Genomic DNA, 16,804 nt, shown 5'->3' with positions numbered 1-16,804 from the left:
TTTATATGAATTTTGACTTGGAGACCCGGTGAAGAAACCTCATTGCTCTAGAAAAGTTAGCATCACATTGGTGATTTGAAAGTTGTCCGCCCTGATTTAGGGAGGGACTATAGAACTTGCATAACCTTAATTCAGAAATACCCGGTGTGGAGCCGCTCTTGGTGGAGGTGGGGATGGAACTGAGACATTGTCATAAGGCGCCCGACCTCTTCTATTAGCTTGAGGTTCAAGAGGAACCTCTTCAACTTGGTCATCCTCAATGCCCACATCCCCCAAAGGCATGTTTCCGAGTTTATTGTTATTCGCCATTATTGTACCTACAATTGATTCACACAAATTAGTAACACAGAGGGAAAAGAAGATATTACACATACAAACCCAAATATATATCTAACACCGTATTTAACTCCCCGATAATGGCGCCAAAAATTGATCACGTCCAAATGCACGCCTCTAAATAGGTATGACATGGTCATTTGCAAAAATAAAACCAATAAAGAGTTGGGTTCGAATCTATATGGAGCTAAGATGGCAGTTAGGAGTATATATTCGGAATGAGCATGTGAAGTATCTAGATTGCATTTTCACTAATAGGTTTTTGTTTTTACTTCTAAAATTAAGCTAATGATTGCAGCTCTAAAGATATAAAACTAGAAATGATTATTTTTGAGTGTTTTCCAAAAATATAAAAGGCCTGGGGTTGTGACCATGACCATGATGTTTGTCTAATAAGATAAAGACTTTTATGCTCGTTTTATTGATTGGGGTGTATTATAGCTCGCAACACTACGTTACCCACTTAATACCTCTCGGCTAAAGTTTCCTAAAGAAGCGAAGAGAAACGGCTATAGTACTTGAAATATTCAATACTTGATCTAATTTTGTAAAACTCTTCTATTTATATAAGGCTGACAATTTCAGACAAAAATGCCCCTCGAGAGGTTCTGCGGCTGCACAATTCCATGTGCAGTTCGCAGGTTTCTTCATATTGTCAGGAATTGGAGGTTTGCGGCCATACTATTCTGAACTACTACCGCAAGGCACTCTTTTTCGGTCCACAATAGTATGATTGTGGCCGCAAGATAATCTTTTGCGGCTGCACAAATTTTATGCGGACTGCAATTTGAGAAAGATCTGGACTTGGCTTTTTGTCATCTCTCTGATCTTGGATCCTAGCCCAGCTTTTGCGGCCTCATAATTCATGTGCGGTCTGCAATTTTCTCAAAAGTCTGCTAAGTTTTCCTTCCTTGATTGTTGCCACAGATAAAATTATGCGGACCATACATTGTATGCTTATGTGCCTTTTACTGCCTTGTGTTTAGACTACTATTTTTTGAGTAGAATTTCATCTCGGGAGTCCAACTTCCAACTTTCCTGCAATTTTACACATTTTATTAGTTTCGGGGACATAATTCAATGCTTTTAGACTAAAATAAAAGCTAAAAGGTGCTAATAAGTAGTCAAAATCCTCACTTATTAGTTACTCGAGAAAGGGAGTAGTAATGGCATACAACAATTATGGTGGTGAAAACTACAATGCTAGGGGCTGTCTCAAGGTAAAGAATTATGATGTGTCACAACTTCTAAGAATTCTGATTTGTCACAATTCAAGGGAGTTGTCACAACTTCTAATATTTTTTTTTGGGTGCCAGGAGAAAACCATTGTATAGACTTCAAAATAAAGGAAAAAGTAACACCAGAAAGGTGGTTCAAGTCGGACCTCAGCTCCAGAATTTCCACTTGCATCTGCTGCTTCTGAAGATGAAGGAATAGACTTTGACAGTGAAATTGTGACACAACATACACAAGAATCCTCTTATGCCACTACTAGTTTATCACAAGGCTATGGTCATGTTATTGGTACTGATGAAGATCCATCTCTGAGGCCAATAATTATTGCTGAATCAGAAACAAGACTTGCAGTTAGAAAGCTAAATATAAGGCACCAACATGAACAATAAGAACTCAATTTTGTGAAGATGCAAATGGAGTGGCAGTGCCATCAAGTTTGCCTTACTCACCGACCAAGGGAACTTGGAAGGGAAAACCAGCTGTCACACTCAAGCAAATCCAAGATAAAGCAAGAAAAAAGAAGAAATTGAAGAGGGCATCAAATTGTGAAGTTTAGGAATCTTTTTGGGTAGAGGTCTTTATGTTAAGAACTTACATTAAGATTGTTGTTATGGTTGTTGGTTTTGGTTAACAGGCTGTTGGTTTTTGATGAGATTCTAGGTATTTCTTTTTGGTGAATTCAAACCTCTTATTTGACTTGAAATGGTTTTATGCAAATGAATATTGTTCTAAGTATTGTTTAGGTTGTTGTTCAGGCTATTGGTTTGTAGCCAACTCCCTTAAATTGTGATAAATCATAACGTTCGTAGCCTTTATATAGTGCTGCTAATTGCATATGCACTATTATAGCTAGAACAACTTCCTTGAATGTTTGTAGCCAACTTCCTCTATTGGTTTGCAGCCAAAAATATATAGGATGACTATTGTTCTAAATGTTGATTGTGTATGTTTAGGTTGCGTACGTTCATAGACTGTATGTTCAGGTTGTGTATGTTCAACTCCCTTGAATATTTGTAGCCAACTCCCTCGGTTAGTATGTAGCTGGAACCTGTGGAGGGTATATATGTTCAATAGCGTTTAGTTGACAGGCGTATTTAAACTTCTTGCAGATACATACTATTAACAAGTGTAGAAATTTTGCTGAAAATCGCTCTAAGCTGCACATTATAAGCTCAAACCATCTTTCTAGTTTAAACCGTTGTACTTAGTTTGTTGCAAACTCATTACATTAAGATCATACCATTACTCAAGCAAAATATACATAAAGTCCTACATTACATCCATTCATATAGTCACAAAATATGATTATATTCCATCCATATTCAAAACCTACATAACTATGTAATATATAACCAACAAAAACCCAACAAGGAAGCACAATAACATAACAAATACATTTTCTCTCTTTTTGCATATCTCCCATTATTTTCAGCATGTGAATGGAGATTTTTCAATAACAGAAGATGCCTTTAAATCAACAAATATATCCCTCAATGATTTAGTTTCAAGCTGAACATCAATAACTTTTTCCTTTAAATACACGGGTTCTCTCTAAAAAAGTCAGCTTTTTTCTTCAAGTGATCATTTTCACCAACAAGAGTTAACTTTTCCCGTTTCAATTTGTTGATGACAATAGTGGCTCTTGGATGAAATTCGTCATCATCTTATTCCCAATAGCCGCATGATGTTGGCTGCAACATAACATCTAAATTTGATTATTATTCAAGAAAAAATAAAAAACCCTATAAACACAAATCTAAAAATTTAAAAGAAAATATTAACTTACATGAGGTATATAACAACTAAAGAAATATCTCCCAAGATTTTCAGGAGTCCACGAAGTGAGATGGAGCGCAACATTTCCACATCAACAATTCCTTACACGCCGATTAGAACAACTCGATATTTGCGACATTTCATGAACGAAGAAAAGAAATAAACACTACCTAAGTAATCTTGAAATTGTGTCAATTTGGAAAAGAACCTTAACAGGATAGCTATGGTGAGAGGAGAAATTGGGATTTGAGAGAAGAAAGCGAGGTGAGAGAGAGTTGGGGAGGGAGGGGTAATAAAATCGATTGAGGTTTATTAAAATAGGGTAATGGGTCGGGTCGGCTTATTAAAATAAGAGTGATAGTTCGGACTGATTTATTATTTAAATTATGGTATAGATAGATTGCACCAGATTGTGGCACATGTCAAAATCTGGTGCTAAATATTTTATTAGGGTTGTCCGTCTAAAATATGGCATATGTGAGCCACCTTATATACGGTAAGGGTAGGATTGAGACCATCTTTTAACGATGGGAAAATGTGCCTAATTTCGTATAGTTCACTGACTGGAATGGGACTTTTGCGTTTTTTTTTAATTTTGCAAAAGAGCTTTTCCTGAATTGTCCAAAAGTGAAAGTATCTTCCAATTTTGGCATTAATGATTATTGTGACTATACTTTAGTTGAAAGAAAAGTGAAAACATTGTTACATGTTCAATTCTCGACTTTCCATTCTATATGAAAAAAATCAGGAAATTTTACCTCATGTAGCAAACTATTACACCCCATTTATTATAAATCAAAACAATTTCAAAATATTATTACTTATAGCTACCTTTTCTATTTTATAGCAAAATAAGTATTTATTTATACCGAGCATTGGGGCATGAAATATGTCAATTATATTTTTTCTCTCTATCAACAAGATTCTTAATCCTCTCTCTTCTCCATCAAATCAACAGAATCGTCAGCGTCATCATCGTGTTCGTCGTCAGAATCGATGTCGGCGTCAGAATCGACGACGTCGTGGCCTTCATAGTGAGGGGACACGAATCTGTGATCCAAAAGTAAGTGAATGCTTTATCCGAGCCATCATCATTGTGAATAAAACGCTCCCATGACTACTTATTTAGGGAAAAATCCATGAGTCACATATGCACTAACCTTCGCCGCACCATGAGCTGCCTAAACTTTCAACTCAGAATGACAAAGTGGAGGACCTGACATTCAATTAAGGTACCTCTAGATTGGACCAAGTCATCAACAATGACCACATGACAACCGGTGGGATTACCCTCTTTTAGCCTGACTATTCTCTTGGGTGAATAGATCTGGCCCTGGCTATGCCAGAGAAGATTTGAGGGCTGGATTTTTGTTAGTCTCTATTTTTAGTTTTAATACAATATATATAGTATTTTGGTTGGCCAGAAAATGCTATTTCCGACGAACTTTCTTCTCTTATTTACTATTTAGTCACATACAATGATACAAATACATTATATTCCGTACAAATACACTCAAATACATTGTATTTTTTTATAAATACATTTTTTCGCCTGTATTTATGTATTCCGAAGGTCTGTATTTTTTGAATACAACCGAATATTACTGTGTTTTGTAATTTTTTTGTTGTTGTTTGAATACAGTCGCATTGAATACGGTGAATTAAATACAATGTATAATAGTGAATAATGAATATTTGTGAACTGAATATAATGTATACAGTCGAATTGAATAGAACAGTATACACCCTATTTCTTGATTACCTCACTGTATTTATAAATACAGTCGCGTGAATATATGGAATACAACACAGTAGCAACAACAATTTAAGTAGAATTGATTTTGTTGAGTTAAATTAGGAGCGATACACGCTAATTGATCATCTTTTCGTTATTAAACAGCTGGATTCCCCTATTTTTTAGGCAAATTCCTCTATTGTATTCATGAATACAGTAGCACGAATAGAGTGAATACAACCGCGTAATAATTAAATAGTAGCTATAGAAAGTAATTATGTATATTGTAGCTATAAGAAGTTAATAACGACTAAACAATAGTGGTTTCTGAAAATTCCTCAAAAAATCAAAATCCTAAAAATGAAAAACCACCCCCACATATAAGAGTGGATAATCGTTGACCCGAAAAATGAATGAAAAGAAAAAATAGCAGTAAAAAAGAGAGAGAAAAGAATGAGAGAAAATTGTAAAAATACCATGGGTTAGTTAATTTTTGAATTGGTATTCGGAAAATAATCAACATTTACAAAATCATTGAAAAATAGCTATTATTTTAGCTGATACACGAAAATGTTGGATCATGGGGCTCATGTGCATAAACTTCCAGCATATTATGTTGGAACTCCACCACATATTATTTTAATTGAAAATACGAAAAGTTATAGCATAATATGTTGGATTTTGAAGTTCTTGTGTATAAATTTTTAGGATATTATGCTGAAACTCCTCCAACATATTATGAAATTTCAGCACATTATACTATAATCTCATATGATTTTTTATTTTTTAAAAAATTTTTTATTCAGATTTTATCTTTACACGACTAAATTTTAATTACTTACGTACCTATTACCTGCAAAATTCCATAGACACCCCAATTAGTGCACTCTCAAAAAACACTTCCTGCCATTCCCCTTTCTCCCTCGTTTCTAAATTCTATCCCTCTCTATCAAATGGGTGCTCAGAAATTAGGGCTTTAACAGCAATTCCAGCTCAATCCCATTTTTCAAAATTGCAAATATTCTCGAATTGAATACGGTAACAGAATAATGGGTATACAAGGGCTTTTGCCCCTCTTGAAATCGATAATGTTACCCATAAACATCAAAGAATTGAAGGGTTGCAGTGTAGCTGTTGATACATATTCTTGGCTTCACAAGGGTGCTTTCTCTTGCAGCAAAGAGCTCTGTAAAGGCATCCCCACTACCAAGTATTCACCTTTCTTTCTCCTTTACATTTCATTTTCCGCTGATTTTTTTTTTTTTTAATATCAAGATAGTTGATGGGTAAATGAATCTTTTCTTTTCTTTTGTTATTGGTTTGTTTTGTAATTTGTATTTACTAAATATTTAATGGGTGAGGGATTATGGGGTTTCTGTTTTTTATTTTTGGGTACATTTTTTTCCCTGTTGTTTCAGTCTTCTAAAGTTTTGTGATTTGATATTCATGATGAGGTCCTTGGTATGTCATTTTTCGTTGTATGTGTTTTGTATATTTCTTTTTCTCTTGATCTTTCTTTTGCAATTTATGTGAAATGTGGAAAAAGTAAATGAATTTTTGAACTAAATTTAGATTCAGCTGGTGATTAATGCAAAGGGACTATAAATCTCAATCCATGTGTTTATACCAATTCTTGAACAGGACATTTTTGCTTTGCTTTCTGTATTCGCGGTAGCAATGGGGTTTAACAGCATAGTTGCTATGGATTTTATAATATCTTCATTTCTTGGTTTGAGTTTGCTAACTGGTATTCATATGGAACAACAGTCCGACAAGTTTTATGTACTTTTAGAAGGAACTTACATTGTGTTTGTCTAAGTTGGGCAGATTAATTGTTAAGATCACATTAGTAAAATACTCTACTCCCAATATATTATAGATTTCACATTAAGATTAGATTTAGTTGAGATCAGGAAGTGTGAACTACCTTTAGAGAAGTAAACAAAGTTTCATCTCTCACTAATACAGTCAACATTGCGTTGGAAGTCTTAGAAAGTTCTTTCTTCGAAGACGAAAGTCTAATGAATGGCTGAAAAGACTGAAGTGTGAATAGTTCGGTTTTAGCTTAATACAAATTCTGACAATGTTTCCGCTGTATTTTCTTTTAGGCATATTGATTATTGCATGCACAGAGTAAATCTATTACGTCATTATGGTGTCAAACCCATTCTTGTGTTTGATGGAGGTCCCTTACCAATGAAGAATGAACAGGAGAACAAGCGGGCAAGGTACTTGTAACCTCCTAACTTTTACGTCTACGTTGTAAGTTCCTTTTAATTTTTTAAATGAACTAATATTTGATATATTGCATCTAGTTTATCCATGAAAATTACAAAAAACAAAAGGAATTAGCTGATATCAACTCCAACCATGCCCTTAAAGCTAAATGTCTATTTAATCTTTTTACTTGGCTCAATCAGGCACATATATCTGGTTGTGATCATTTTCTGGACTGTGGCTGCTCCTTAGTTTTAACATAGGTTTTTTGTTGATGTTCATGAGCAGTCACACTCTATTTACTTGTACTCTCTTTTGTTTTGCATCTTCTTGATGCCTTTAATGGAAGTGTCTTACTTCATTAAAAAAAAAGGTACTAATGTGTTATTTCCATGCTTTGCATTTACTATTTTTTCTCCGGTAGCGTTAGATTCGTTATTGTATTCATTTGTATTCATTTGTATTCATTTGTTGGCTTTGTATTGCTGTAGATTTCTTACCCCATACCTCCGCAGTACTTTGGTTTCATTGCAACATCCATATAATAGTGGAACTTGGGTTGATCATCATTCCCTTCCTCCTAACTTTGTCCAGTTGTTTGACTACTTTACCTATAACTGGGAATAGTTACCCTATTGAAGGTTACTGCTCCTTCCATGTTGCCAACATCTAATCAAATCTTTCAATCACCTTTACCGCACCTCTCTTGCCTTGATATCTAGCCCTTAAAGGTAGTAAGGAATACCTTAATTTGCATCCCTCAATCATGGCAAGCTCTTTAGTGTTGCTAACTTCATCCTCACATTTTCTTGCAGATCTAGGAAAGAAAACCTTTCTCGTGCAATAGAGCATGAAGCTAATGGAAACATGACTGCTGCTTATGAGTGCTATCAAAAGGCGGTTGATATATCACCTTCAGTGGCTCACGATCTAATACAGGTACTAAAATCCATCATGATTTCATTACGGTTAACAAGTCAACCTTTTGTTTCTCATAATCTAATATTTGCATTTGAAGGTCCTAAAGCGGGAAAATGTATGTTACATAGTGGCTCCTTATGAAGCAGATGCTCAAATGACCTTTCTGGCCATCAGCAAACAGATTGATGCTGTTATAACCGAAGATTCAGATTTAATAGCATTTGGTTGTCCTAGGGTAAGCTTTTGGCCGTTTTTAGTGGCAACTTTGTTAAAAAAGTTTTCCTTTTTATTTGTTACAATGTTTTTGTACTTCATCATGGAAGTCCCGCTAATTTCTTGTTGAATCCAGATCATTTACAAAATGGATAAGTTTGGGCAAGGTCTTGAGTTTCGGTGCTCCAAGCTGGACCAGAATAAGGAACTAAATTTAACAGGTTTCACAAAGCAGATGCTTCTAGAGATGTGTATCTTGAGCGGTTGTGACTATTTGCAGTCCTTGCCTGGAATGGGCCTAAAAAAAGCTCATGCACTTATAAAAAAGTTCAAGAGCTATGACAAGGTGAATATTATTATTGGAGCATTAAAAATGTTGACTTCCTTAGAAAAATTTGTATGTAGTATAGTAATTTGCCAAAGTCTAATCCTGCTTCCTCGGTTTAATTTGCTTATCTTATCTATTGACCTGCATTTGGTATTGAGCATTTACATAAGCATGATAATTGGATACTAATTTGCTTATTTACAGGTCATTAAGCACTTGAGGTACAATACTGCTGCAGTTTCTCCTCTGTATGAAGAGTCTTTCAAGAAAGCAATTATGACCTTCCTGCATCAACGAGTTTATGATCCCATTACTGAAGATCTGGTTCATTTGTCTGAGCTGTCTGTCTGTGGTAGTCAAGATCTAGATTTCCTAGGCCCATATCCTTCCAAATTTATTCATGATGCAACTTAGATGCATGTAACGATATATTTCCTTTGTTTTCCTTTTTTTATGAGTCATTCCTTAACTAGGAGAACGTTGATACAAACAGAAGTTGCTCAAGGAATAGCAAAAGGCAATATTGATCCTTTCACTATGATGCCATTTCAGGTATTTAGTCCTATTTCATTTATTAAAATATCTTGCTTTCAATTCTCGTGATTTAGAAGACCAATAACTTTTGGTTGCTATACCTACAGTCCCCTTCAGATTTTAGCACTACTGCATTTATGCTGTAGCTTCAGTGATATTCATGTTCCCATTAAACTGAGGTTTGAAGGGAACTCGAGGCAGCCTATGGTTTACCATCTTGGTAATATACTACTTCTGTCTTACTTTCATTGACCTATTTTATTTTTTTGTCCCTTCCAAAAAAATGACCTCTTTCTAATATTACAATTTCTTCTCCAACTAATCTTGCCTAATAAATGGATACTACATTGTATCATTTAAAGCTGTTGCAACAACCTTCTAACCAATTCTCTACCCTATTGTATTTTGGAGCGTACTTTTAAACCCTTCTCCACCAAACTCAGTATAAGATTCACTTGAAAATTACTCTTGAACTCTGTGAAAGTCGATGCAGGTCAATTAAAATGGGACAGAGGGAGTAATTGAACATAGGGCCATAATCTGAGGGATATATGGACGTTATCTCTTGTTCTAGTGAAGATATGAATGACGGCATGAAACTTACTGGTTTTTCTTTATATATGGCATCTTTCCTCTGCTGCGCTTCTTGTTGTGTGTCTTCCTCTTTTATGATTATCTAGATATTTATCCATTTAAAAGCAAATGAAAAAAATTTCTTTTCAACTTTATGAAAATTGGATGACGAGAGTGTGCTGCTCTGTAACTTCTGACAACTGTTTCTTTCCTTTTCTTATCCTTAATATATTTCATATCAAGTTTATAATACTTCTAAGTTATGGAATTTCAATTCACCAGAAAGAATGCAATGCTGCTGAACTGGTGCATAGCAGGACTTATGAACTGAATAACTTCAAAGTGGAAGGTGAAAGGAGGAAGCTTGATTTGCCTGCACAAAAGAATCTCCTAACCAATTACTTCTGTATCCTATTGTACAAGTACTTAGCTTTACACTTTTACTGTCATTGGAAGCTCAAAGCATCATTAAGGGTGATTTTTTCTTTTTCTTTATGTTTAAGACAAAGCAGTTATTTAGCAGCGTACCTTGTATATTTAGGAGGAAAGACGCCTAAAGGTATCTGAATTCTGAACATACATCATTTATCTTCCTCCTGTTTACAATGTAAAATGGCATTTCGTTAATATATCCCTTTTTTCTTTTTTCTGAATACATTAGGACTATATATTAGGTCTGACGTTTGCCAGGATCTTTTTGGCTGGTTGGAGACGTGTATGTCAGTGTAGGGATAAGTAGGAGACTAAGATAACCTCTGATTTTAGAATATTACTTCCCAATATTAGAATCAAAACAGCCAGTATAGAGCTGGTTGAGTATAGAGGGTTCATATAGTTGAATCCAACTAAGGATTGAGGTATAGTAATTTTAATTTGATTTGTCCCAGCTATTGCTGAGAACTTACATCCAGACATTTGAATCTGGCATTGGAGGCTTAGATTTTTGTAGGATTCAATGCTTTGCAGATTCTAGATTTGTATGATTCCCTGAAACTTTTAAGTCTAGTGCTCTCAGCAGCTCCAAAGCTTTTGAAGCATTGCGGTGTCCTAGATATTCTTGGTAAGTCAACGAATTTCATTCATACGACCAATGTGGTGTGACTATTAAAAGGTGCTGTATTACATGTATGCCTCAGGCCTCCCAAGAATCTAGCTAATGTATATACAAGGAGGAATTCCTCTTTACACCAACAACAAATAAAATAAAATAGAAGGGAGCTCTTAACATCCTTATAAAAAAATAACAATGAATCCTCTCATCCCCTAAAAATCATTCTATTCTCTTCACTAGTCAACACATAAAGAGGTGATCTTCCCATAGTTCTTCCTTCATATTTTTTTGGGATCCCGAAGGACAATTGCACATGATTCAAAACTTGGTGGACCAACTTACGAATTCCTTTCACCTAGCATCTTCAGACTCCGGGTTGTCATAGCATCTGCCACTGTTTTAGGAACTACCTAGTGAAACTTGAATATAGAGCATATCATGCCGTATAAATCTTAAGCAAAAAGAACAAACAAAAGAATGTTGCAGTAAACACTTTCTTTAGGTGGATGATGATATTCTTTTGAGAGCTTCTAACTAATGACCGGTCTGAGACTAATTCGAACACAAATGTTCAGCAATGCACTATATTGAGGAGCAAAGATGCCCAAGGTAGTTGAACATAAATCATTTCTCTTCCTCCCGTTTATGGCGCAAATCTGCATTTTGTAAATTTCCCAATACTTGGTTTGATAGGTCCCTGTGCTCCTTAACTGTTTATAGGCACTGCTTCTCTTGAAGCAAAGCAGAAATTTAGGGCACCGAGAACTAGCCCTGTTAATCCAAATTCAGAGGTTGGAGTGTCATACCCTTGGGCAGACAGTAAGAAGGGAGCTGATTCTCCTAAATTCTTGAGCTTGCCAATGTCCTCGCCTGATCTTCTGGGTGTATCTTCTGCTCCGGTGAGGAAAGACAGTTTTGCAGTTAATACTCTGAGAATAACATTGTTGTATCATATTGGAATTCTGTTTGCATCTGTCTGAATAGTAGAAATTTCCTCTCTTTAGGTAGATGATATTCTCTTGAAAGCTTCCAGGTGTTTGGAGTCAAAAAGTCAAGGTAAATATATAGATTTTTTTTAGAACATCAATAAGTGCAGTTAAACACTCTTTCCTTATATCATCTGAGCAGGACGACTGGAAGAGGAAGAAATTGCAAATTATATAGGACTACAACCTGTTCCGCTACAGCATCCAATATGTAAACCCTGCATGACATTGAGTAAGGAGCGTGCTTTAGATTTGAGCGAGAGCACAATGCAAGCTGAAAAAGGAAAAGTGATAGTGAGGAGCTCCTATTTTCTGAAGAATAAGAAAAAGGAAGATAATCAGGATGATAAGAGTGAGATAAATGGGGCTGCCAATGATAAATCTCATAGAAGCATTCAGGAGAATGATTGTGATTCTATTTCAGATGCAAGGGATGAAACAGTAGCAGCAGTCGTTAAAACTGCCATTGTGCGGAGTTCTTATTTTCAGCATAAGCCATCATCAGGAAATGGTTGGTACATTAATAGTTATAATCTTTTGATTAAGGATGATGCTCCTGATGACAATAAATTCATTTTTGGTTCCTCAGGTGATACTGAACAGAAAGAGAAAGAGAACAAACGAGTAATAGTAAGGAGTTCTTATTTTCAGCACAAGCGATCAGCAGGAACAAAAGAGAATGAAAATTGTCAGGATAACTCGCATGTTGCTGCTGAGCTGCAACATACCAGTCCCAAGGCTTCTTCAGAAAATGACTGCTGTGAAGTGAGATTAAAGAAAAGAAAGGTTACCTTCATTGACACTGCTCAAACCGTAAGTTGCTTTTCCATTGATGTGTCTCTTCCTTTCATCTTCACTTCGTTTTGATGCAAAATTTAGTCAAGCTTGCAGCTTGTTACACCAAATTTGTCTTTCTTTAATAGGAAAGTGAAAGGGGTGAATATTTAGAGGCTGAAATATCTGCAGATCAAGGTATGTACAAGGCCAAAAGCAATATATTGAACTCATCAGAGATGTGAAAATAATTTTACTCCAATAATTGTTTCTCTCCACATTTTGATACTCCTAATTTGTGTTGATACTGCTGGAGCTGTGCACTTACTTTTTCGTAACAGTTAATGTATCTGGGGAAGCTAACCAAATGCTACACTATATAATTGGAAAGCGGAAATAAAAGATCAATTAACAAGTTGGCGATAAAGGTTTATTTTCTTCTATGTACAATGTTGAAGATATGAAGGTTGTGGTTGATGTAGGGACCAGTTTGTGGTTATCTATACTACAATTCATTAATACTAGTGAAGGTTGGAACTTTGCAATTGAAAAAAGCAGAACACACATGTCATTTGGTATTAGAACATGTGTTTTAGCGATTGTTACCAATGTAAGTTATATATGTGGCACTAGTGCAATTCCCCTATTAGAAATATCAAAGGTTTTGTTCCTCTTTTTGGCACTTAGAAAGCTGGATTTTGTCTTGCTCATGGCTGAAAAGAGGAAACACTCATTAGATGTTGTTGGCAAATACTGGTGATCCGAGTTCCATTAATTAAAGAATAGGGAAAAAGATGGTTTGCTTGCTGATAGACAGTTAAAGGAAGAGGCTAAGTCAAAAAAAATTAGACTATGAGGAATTCCACCTAAAATGAAGGAATGGTCTGGGGGAGGAGGTTTCAGTCCGATACAACAACGACCCAATAAAAATCCACAAAGTGGAGTCTGGGGAGGGTAGTATGTATCCCTACCCCGAGGGAGTAGAGGCTGTTTCCGAAAGACCCTCGGCTCAAGAAGACGAAAAGAGACAATATATCAGTACCCTCAACAGATACCATAAGAATAATAGCAACGTATAAAGACCAGAAAATAGATGAAAAGCAAAAGCAATAGCCAGTAAATAGACCCGACACTATGAAAAGCGAAGAGCAGTGAGAACACAATATTAACCACTAGCATTCTAAGCCAAAAATCCTATCAGACTAGCTTCACATAGGTACGAAGTAGAAATAGACTCAACTACCTCCTAACCTATAAACCAAATACTCAACCTCCACAGCTTCCTATCAATGACCATGTCCTCCGAAATCTGAAGTCACGCCATGTCCTGCCTGATTACTTCTCCCCAATACTTCTTAGGCCGCCCTCTACCTCTTCTCATGCCTTCCAAAGCCAGCCGCTCACACCTCCTTACCGGGGCATTTGGGCTTTTGCACGTGCCCGAACCATCTGAGCCTCGCTTCCCGTATCTTGTCATCAATGGGAGCCACACCCACCTTCTCCCGAATGTCATCATTCCTAATCTTATCCATCCTAGTGTGGCCGCACATCCATCTCAACATCCTCATTTCTGCTACTTTCATCTTCTGGATATGTGAGTTTCAGGCAAGAAATGTGGTGCTTAATTGAGAGGTTTGACAGGAATTAAGGCTTTTTCTGACTTACTACAAAATGGTACAGTTGTCAATGTCAATAAAATTATACTGAATTGGACTTAGGAGAGATTGAGGAGGTTAAAGGAATTCAGACGCTCAAGTATTTTCGTTCAGTTGCAAGCAACATTAGATTAGATCTGCCCTCAGCCATCCAAAGTTCATCTTTACCAGTTTACCAATATCCGTGTCCTTCCGATGTTAGGAAATGACTAGGGATCTCAAGAGGTTCTCTTTATTTTCTTGTGGTAAACTTTTAGGTTGAAGTCCCATCTGTCATATACATGTCTTTGTCTCTTGTCAAATTGTCTACAGTTTTAACCCTTTCACAGTCAGGATGAAAGTTCTTGTTTAACTTTGATTTGCTATGCTTCTAAACCTTTTGAATTCCTTTCAGATCCTTCAGCACAACTATTATCTTTCTTAGCCTAAGTAGTCATAGATTCTAAGAGCTTTAGCTTTGGCTTCTTTGTTTTGGAATAAAAAGGGATTCTCAACAACCCAAGCAGCAAAAACTGGAATGCGATACTCCTTTCTTACTAAAAAGAACGACGTCATTCACTTTACAAGGTCAAATTGATCAAATTTTCCATCTTTTTTCTGACATGATTAACTTTCATTTAGAAATACAAGTTTAATGTTCAGAGTATGACAAAAAAAGAACAATAACCACAACTTTTACAAATAAGATAGGTAATAAAAATAAAAATAGAAATAGAAGGCAGACCTTTTCTCCTTCCTGATGTACTCCTTCTCTACCAACTTGGTACTATTTAATAACAATCCTTTACTTTTTCATCTCAACTCTTTTTTTTCAGGAAACTGTCGTTTAAGAAACATTTCATTTTTGACGTTGTAGCTTGGTTAAACCAAAACTGTAAGAGCCTAGGAGTACATGTTGGACTTAACCCTAAAGACATGCAACAATCTTGAAGTTGCTACAGAATTCTATGTCCTCATGATTTGTTGCCTGGAATTGCCATAAGAAGGCACGTGTATTTGTTTCGATAGTAATTAAAGATCCTTCTTTGTTTTGTTGCCGCCAATGAACTTTTCGCTGGTAAACATTTGATATGTGCCTGCAACTAGGACAGTATAGTTGAGATGTGCTAATATTGGATATATTTCTTGAGGATGGTGCTTCAATTTTCCATGACTTGACTCTTCAAGTCATTTGGATGATCCGATGAGTTTCTTAACTTCTAAAGCGATTGTAGATCTGTTCCATGCGATAATTTGAACACTTAATATATTGTCTTATCTTTTCTTTTTCTCTACCATTGCTTGCAAAGAAAAGGCTTTGTCATACAATTAAGAAGAATCTCCTTCATCCACATGCTTTTGTTGGTTACCTTTACTAGAATCTCTTTACAGGAGAGACATCATAACATCTTTGTATTTCAGGCAACTTCAGCTCCGACCTGGATGATTCAACTAACGAAACAAAGGACGGAGAAGGGAAATTTGGATCCAACATCTCTCATTTAGGACGTTATTCCCAAATAGCAGAGAAATCAATAGAAAGTTTTGTTTCAGTCATATCATCGTTTAGATTCACCTCAAATGGTTCTCGGGCCAGTGGGCTCCGAGCCCCTCTAAAAGATATTAAGAATACCAGCACTAACAGGTAAGCAATAGTATTTTAGACATCTGAGTTTATGTTTAGCTTAAAATTTTTTCTGCTTTTTGTTGCCATCTCTGAATTTACCTTTTGACCGAAGGTCCGCTAGTAACATGGATCTAAGCAAGTTCGTATACAAGCCAACAAATCAGAAGCGATCATTAGCACGTCGTAAAGTTTAAAACTTGCAACTACACTGCCTGCACTTGCATATACTGAATTCTGCAGCCCTCAGCTTGATAACTATAAATTTCACTCAGCACCAGCTCCTGCTAAATTTTCATTTTTATTGGTGAGTGGGCATTTCTTGTCTAAATTCACAGTTTCTTTGTCTCTTAAGTTTTCTAGGTAACTAAAACTCTGTCAGTTTCTTTAATTCAGGGTCAGCTCTGATTGGGAAATATTATGGAGAAGCCATTCTTTTGTTTTTTTGGCTGCCCGAAATTTGAAGGTTCATATCACATTCCTTGTAATTTTACTGAGAAATATTATGGAGAAGCCATTGTTTTTGCTTTTTTGGCTGCCCAAAATCTGAAGGTTCATATCCCATTCCTTGTAATTTTACTGAGAAATATAGTAGAGAAGCTATACTTTAATTCATTCTATGAGGGTTCATATTTGTCTTTCTTGTTATATTTGAATTGCAACATATTTGTGTCTTGTAATTGACTTCAACCCTCACAGAATGAATAATGTAGGATTAGATGATTTAAGAGTGCGCGATTTGATTGATCTTCAAAATGATCATATTTGGGAGTTAATTTGCAAACTCTTAATGCTTATTTGGTCGATCTGAAAAAGCACTTTTTGAGAAAATGCCTGATTAATTGGGTATATGTTTTTTTTTCAGT

At 35.8% G+C, this 16,804-nt stretch overlaps 1 protein-coding gene across 3 annotated transcripts; it reads left to right on the top strand.

The window, feature by feature from the left end:
* The first annotated feature begins 5,961 nt into the window (after window positions 1–5,961).
* LOC104219135 (exonuclease 1) lies at window positions 5,962–16,586 on the top strand. 3 transcript variants are annotated; one of them, XM_009769768.1, is made up of 16 exons: window positions 5,962–6,293; window positions 7,192–7,311; window positions 8,116–8,239; window positions 8,319–8,456; window positions 8,571–8,780; window positions 8,967–9,142; window positions 9,242–9,314; window positions 10,152–10,275; window positions 11,641–11,819; window positions 11,925–11,976; window positions 12,049–12,417; window positions 12,496–12,719; window positions 12,830–12,878; window positions 15,737–15,959; window positions 16,054–16,245; window positions 16,335–16,586. In XM_009769768.1, exons 1-15 carry the CDS (start codon window positions 6,133–6,135, stop codon window positions 16,133–16,135), a joined length of 2,304 nt encoding a protein of 767 aa, XP_009768070.1. In that variant the 5' UTR covers window positions 5,962–6,132; the 3' UTR covers window positions 16,136–16,245; window positions 16,335–16,586. The 3 variants fall into 3 exon arrangements, with proteins under 3 accessions (XP_009768070.1, XP_009768069.1, XP_009768071.1); XM_009769767.1 differs by having other exon boundaries at window positions 11,641–11,840; XM_009769769.2 differs by lacking the exons at window positions 5,962–6,293; window positions 7,192–7,311 and adding an exon at window positions 7,916–8,031 and having other exon boundaries at window positions 11,641–11,840.
* Window positions 16,587–16,804: the final 218 nt, after the last annotated feature.

The sequence above is a fragment of the Nicotiana sylvestris genome, chromosome 2 (genome assembly GCF_000393655.2).
Source record: "Nicotiana sylvestris chromosome 2, ASM39365v2, whole genome shotgun sequence".
NCBI classification, from domain to species: Eukaryota; Viridiplantae; Streptophyta; class Magnoliopsida; order Solanales; family Solanaceae; genus Nicotiana; species Nicotiana sylvestris.
This window is presented reverse-complemented; position numbering and strand designations above follow the sequence as displayed.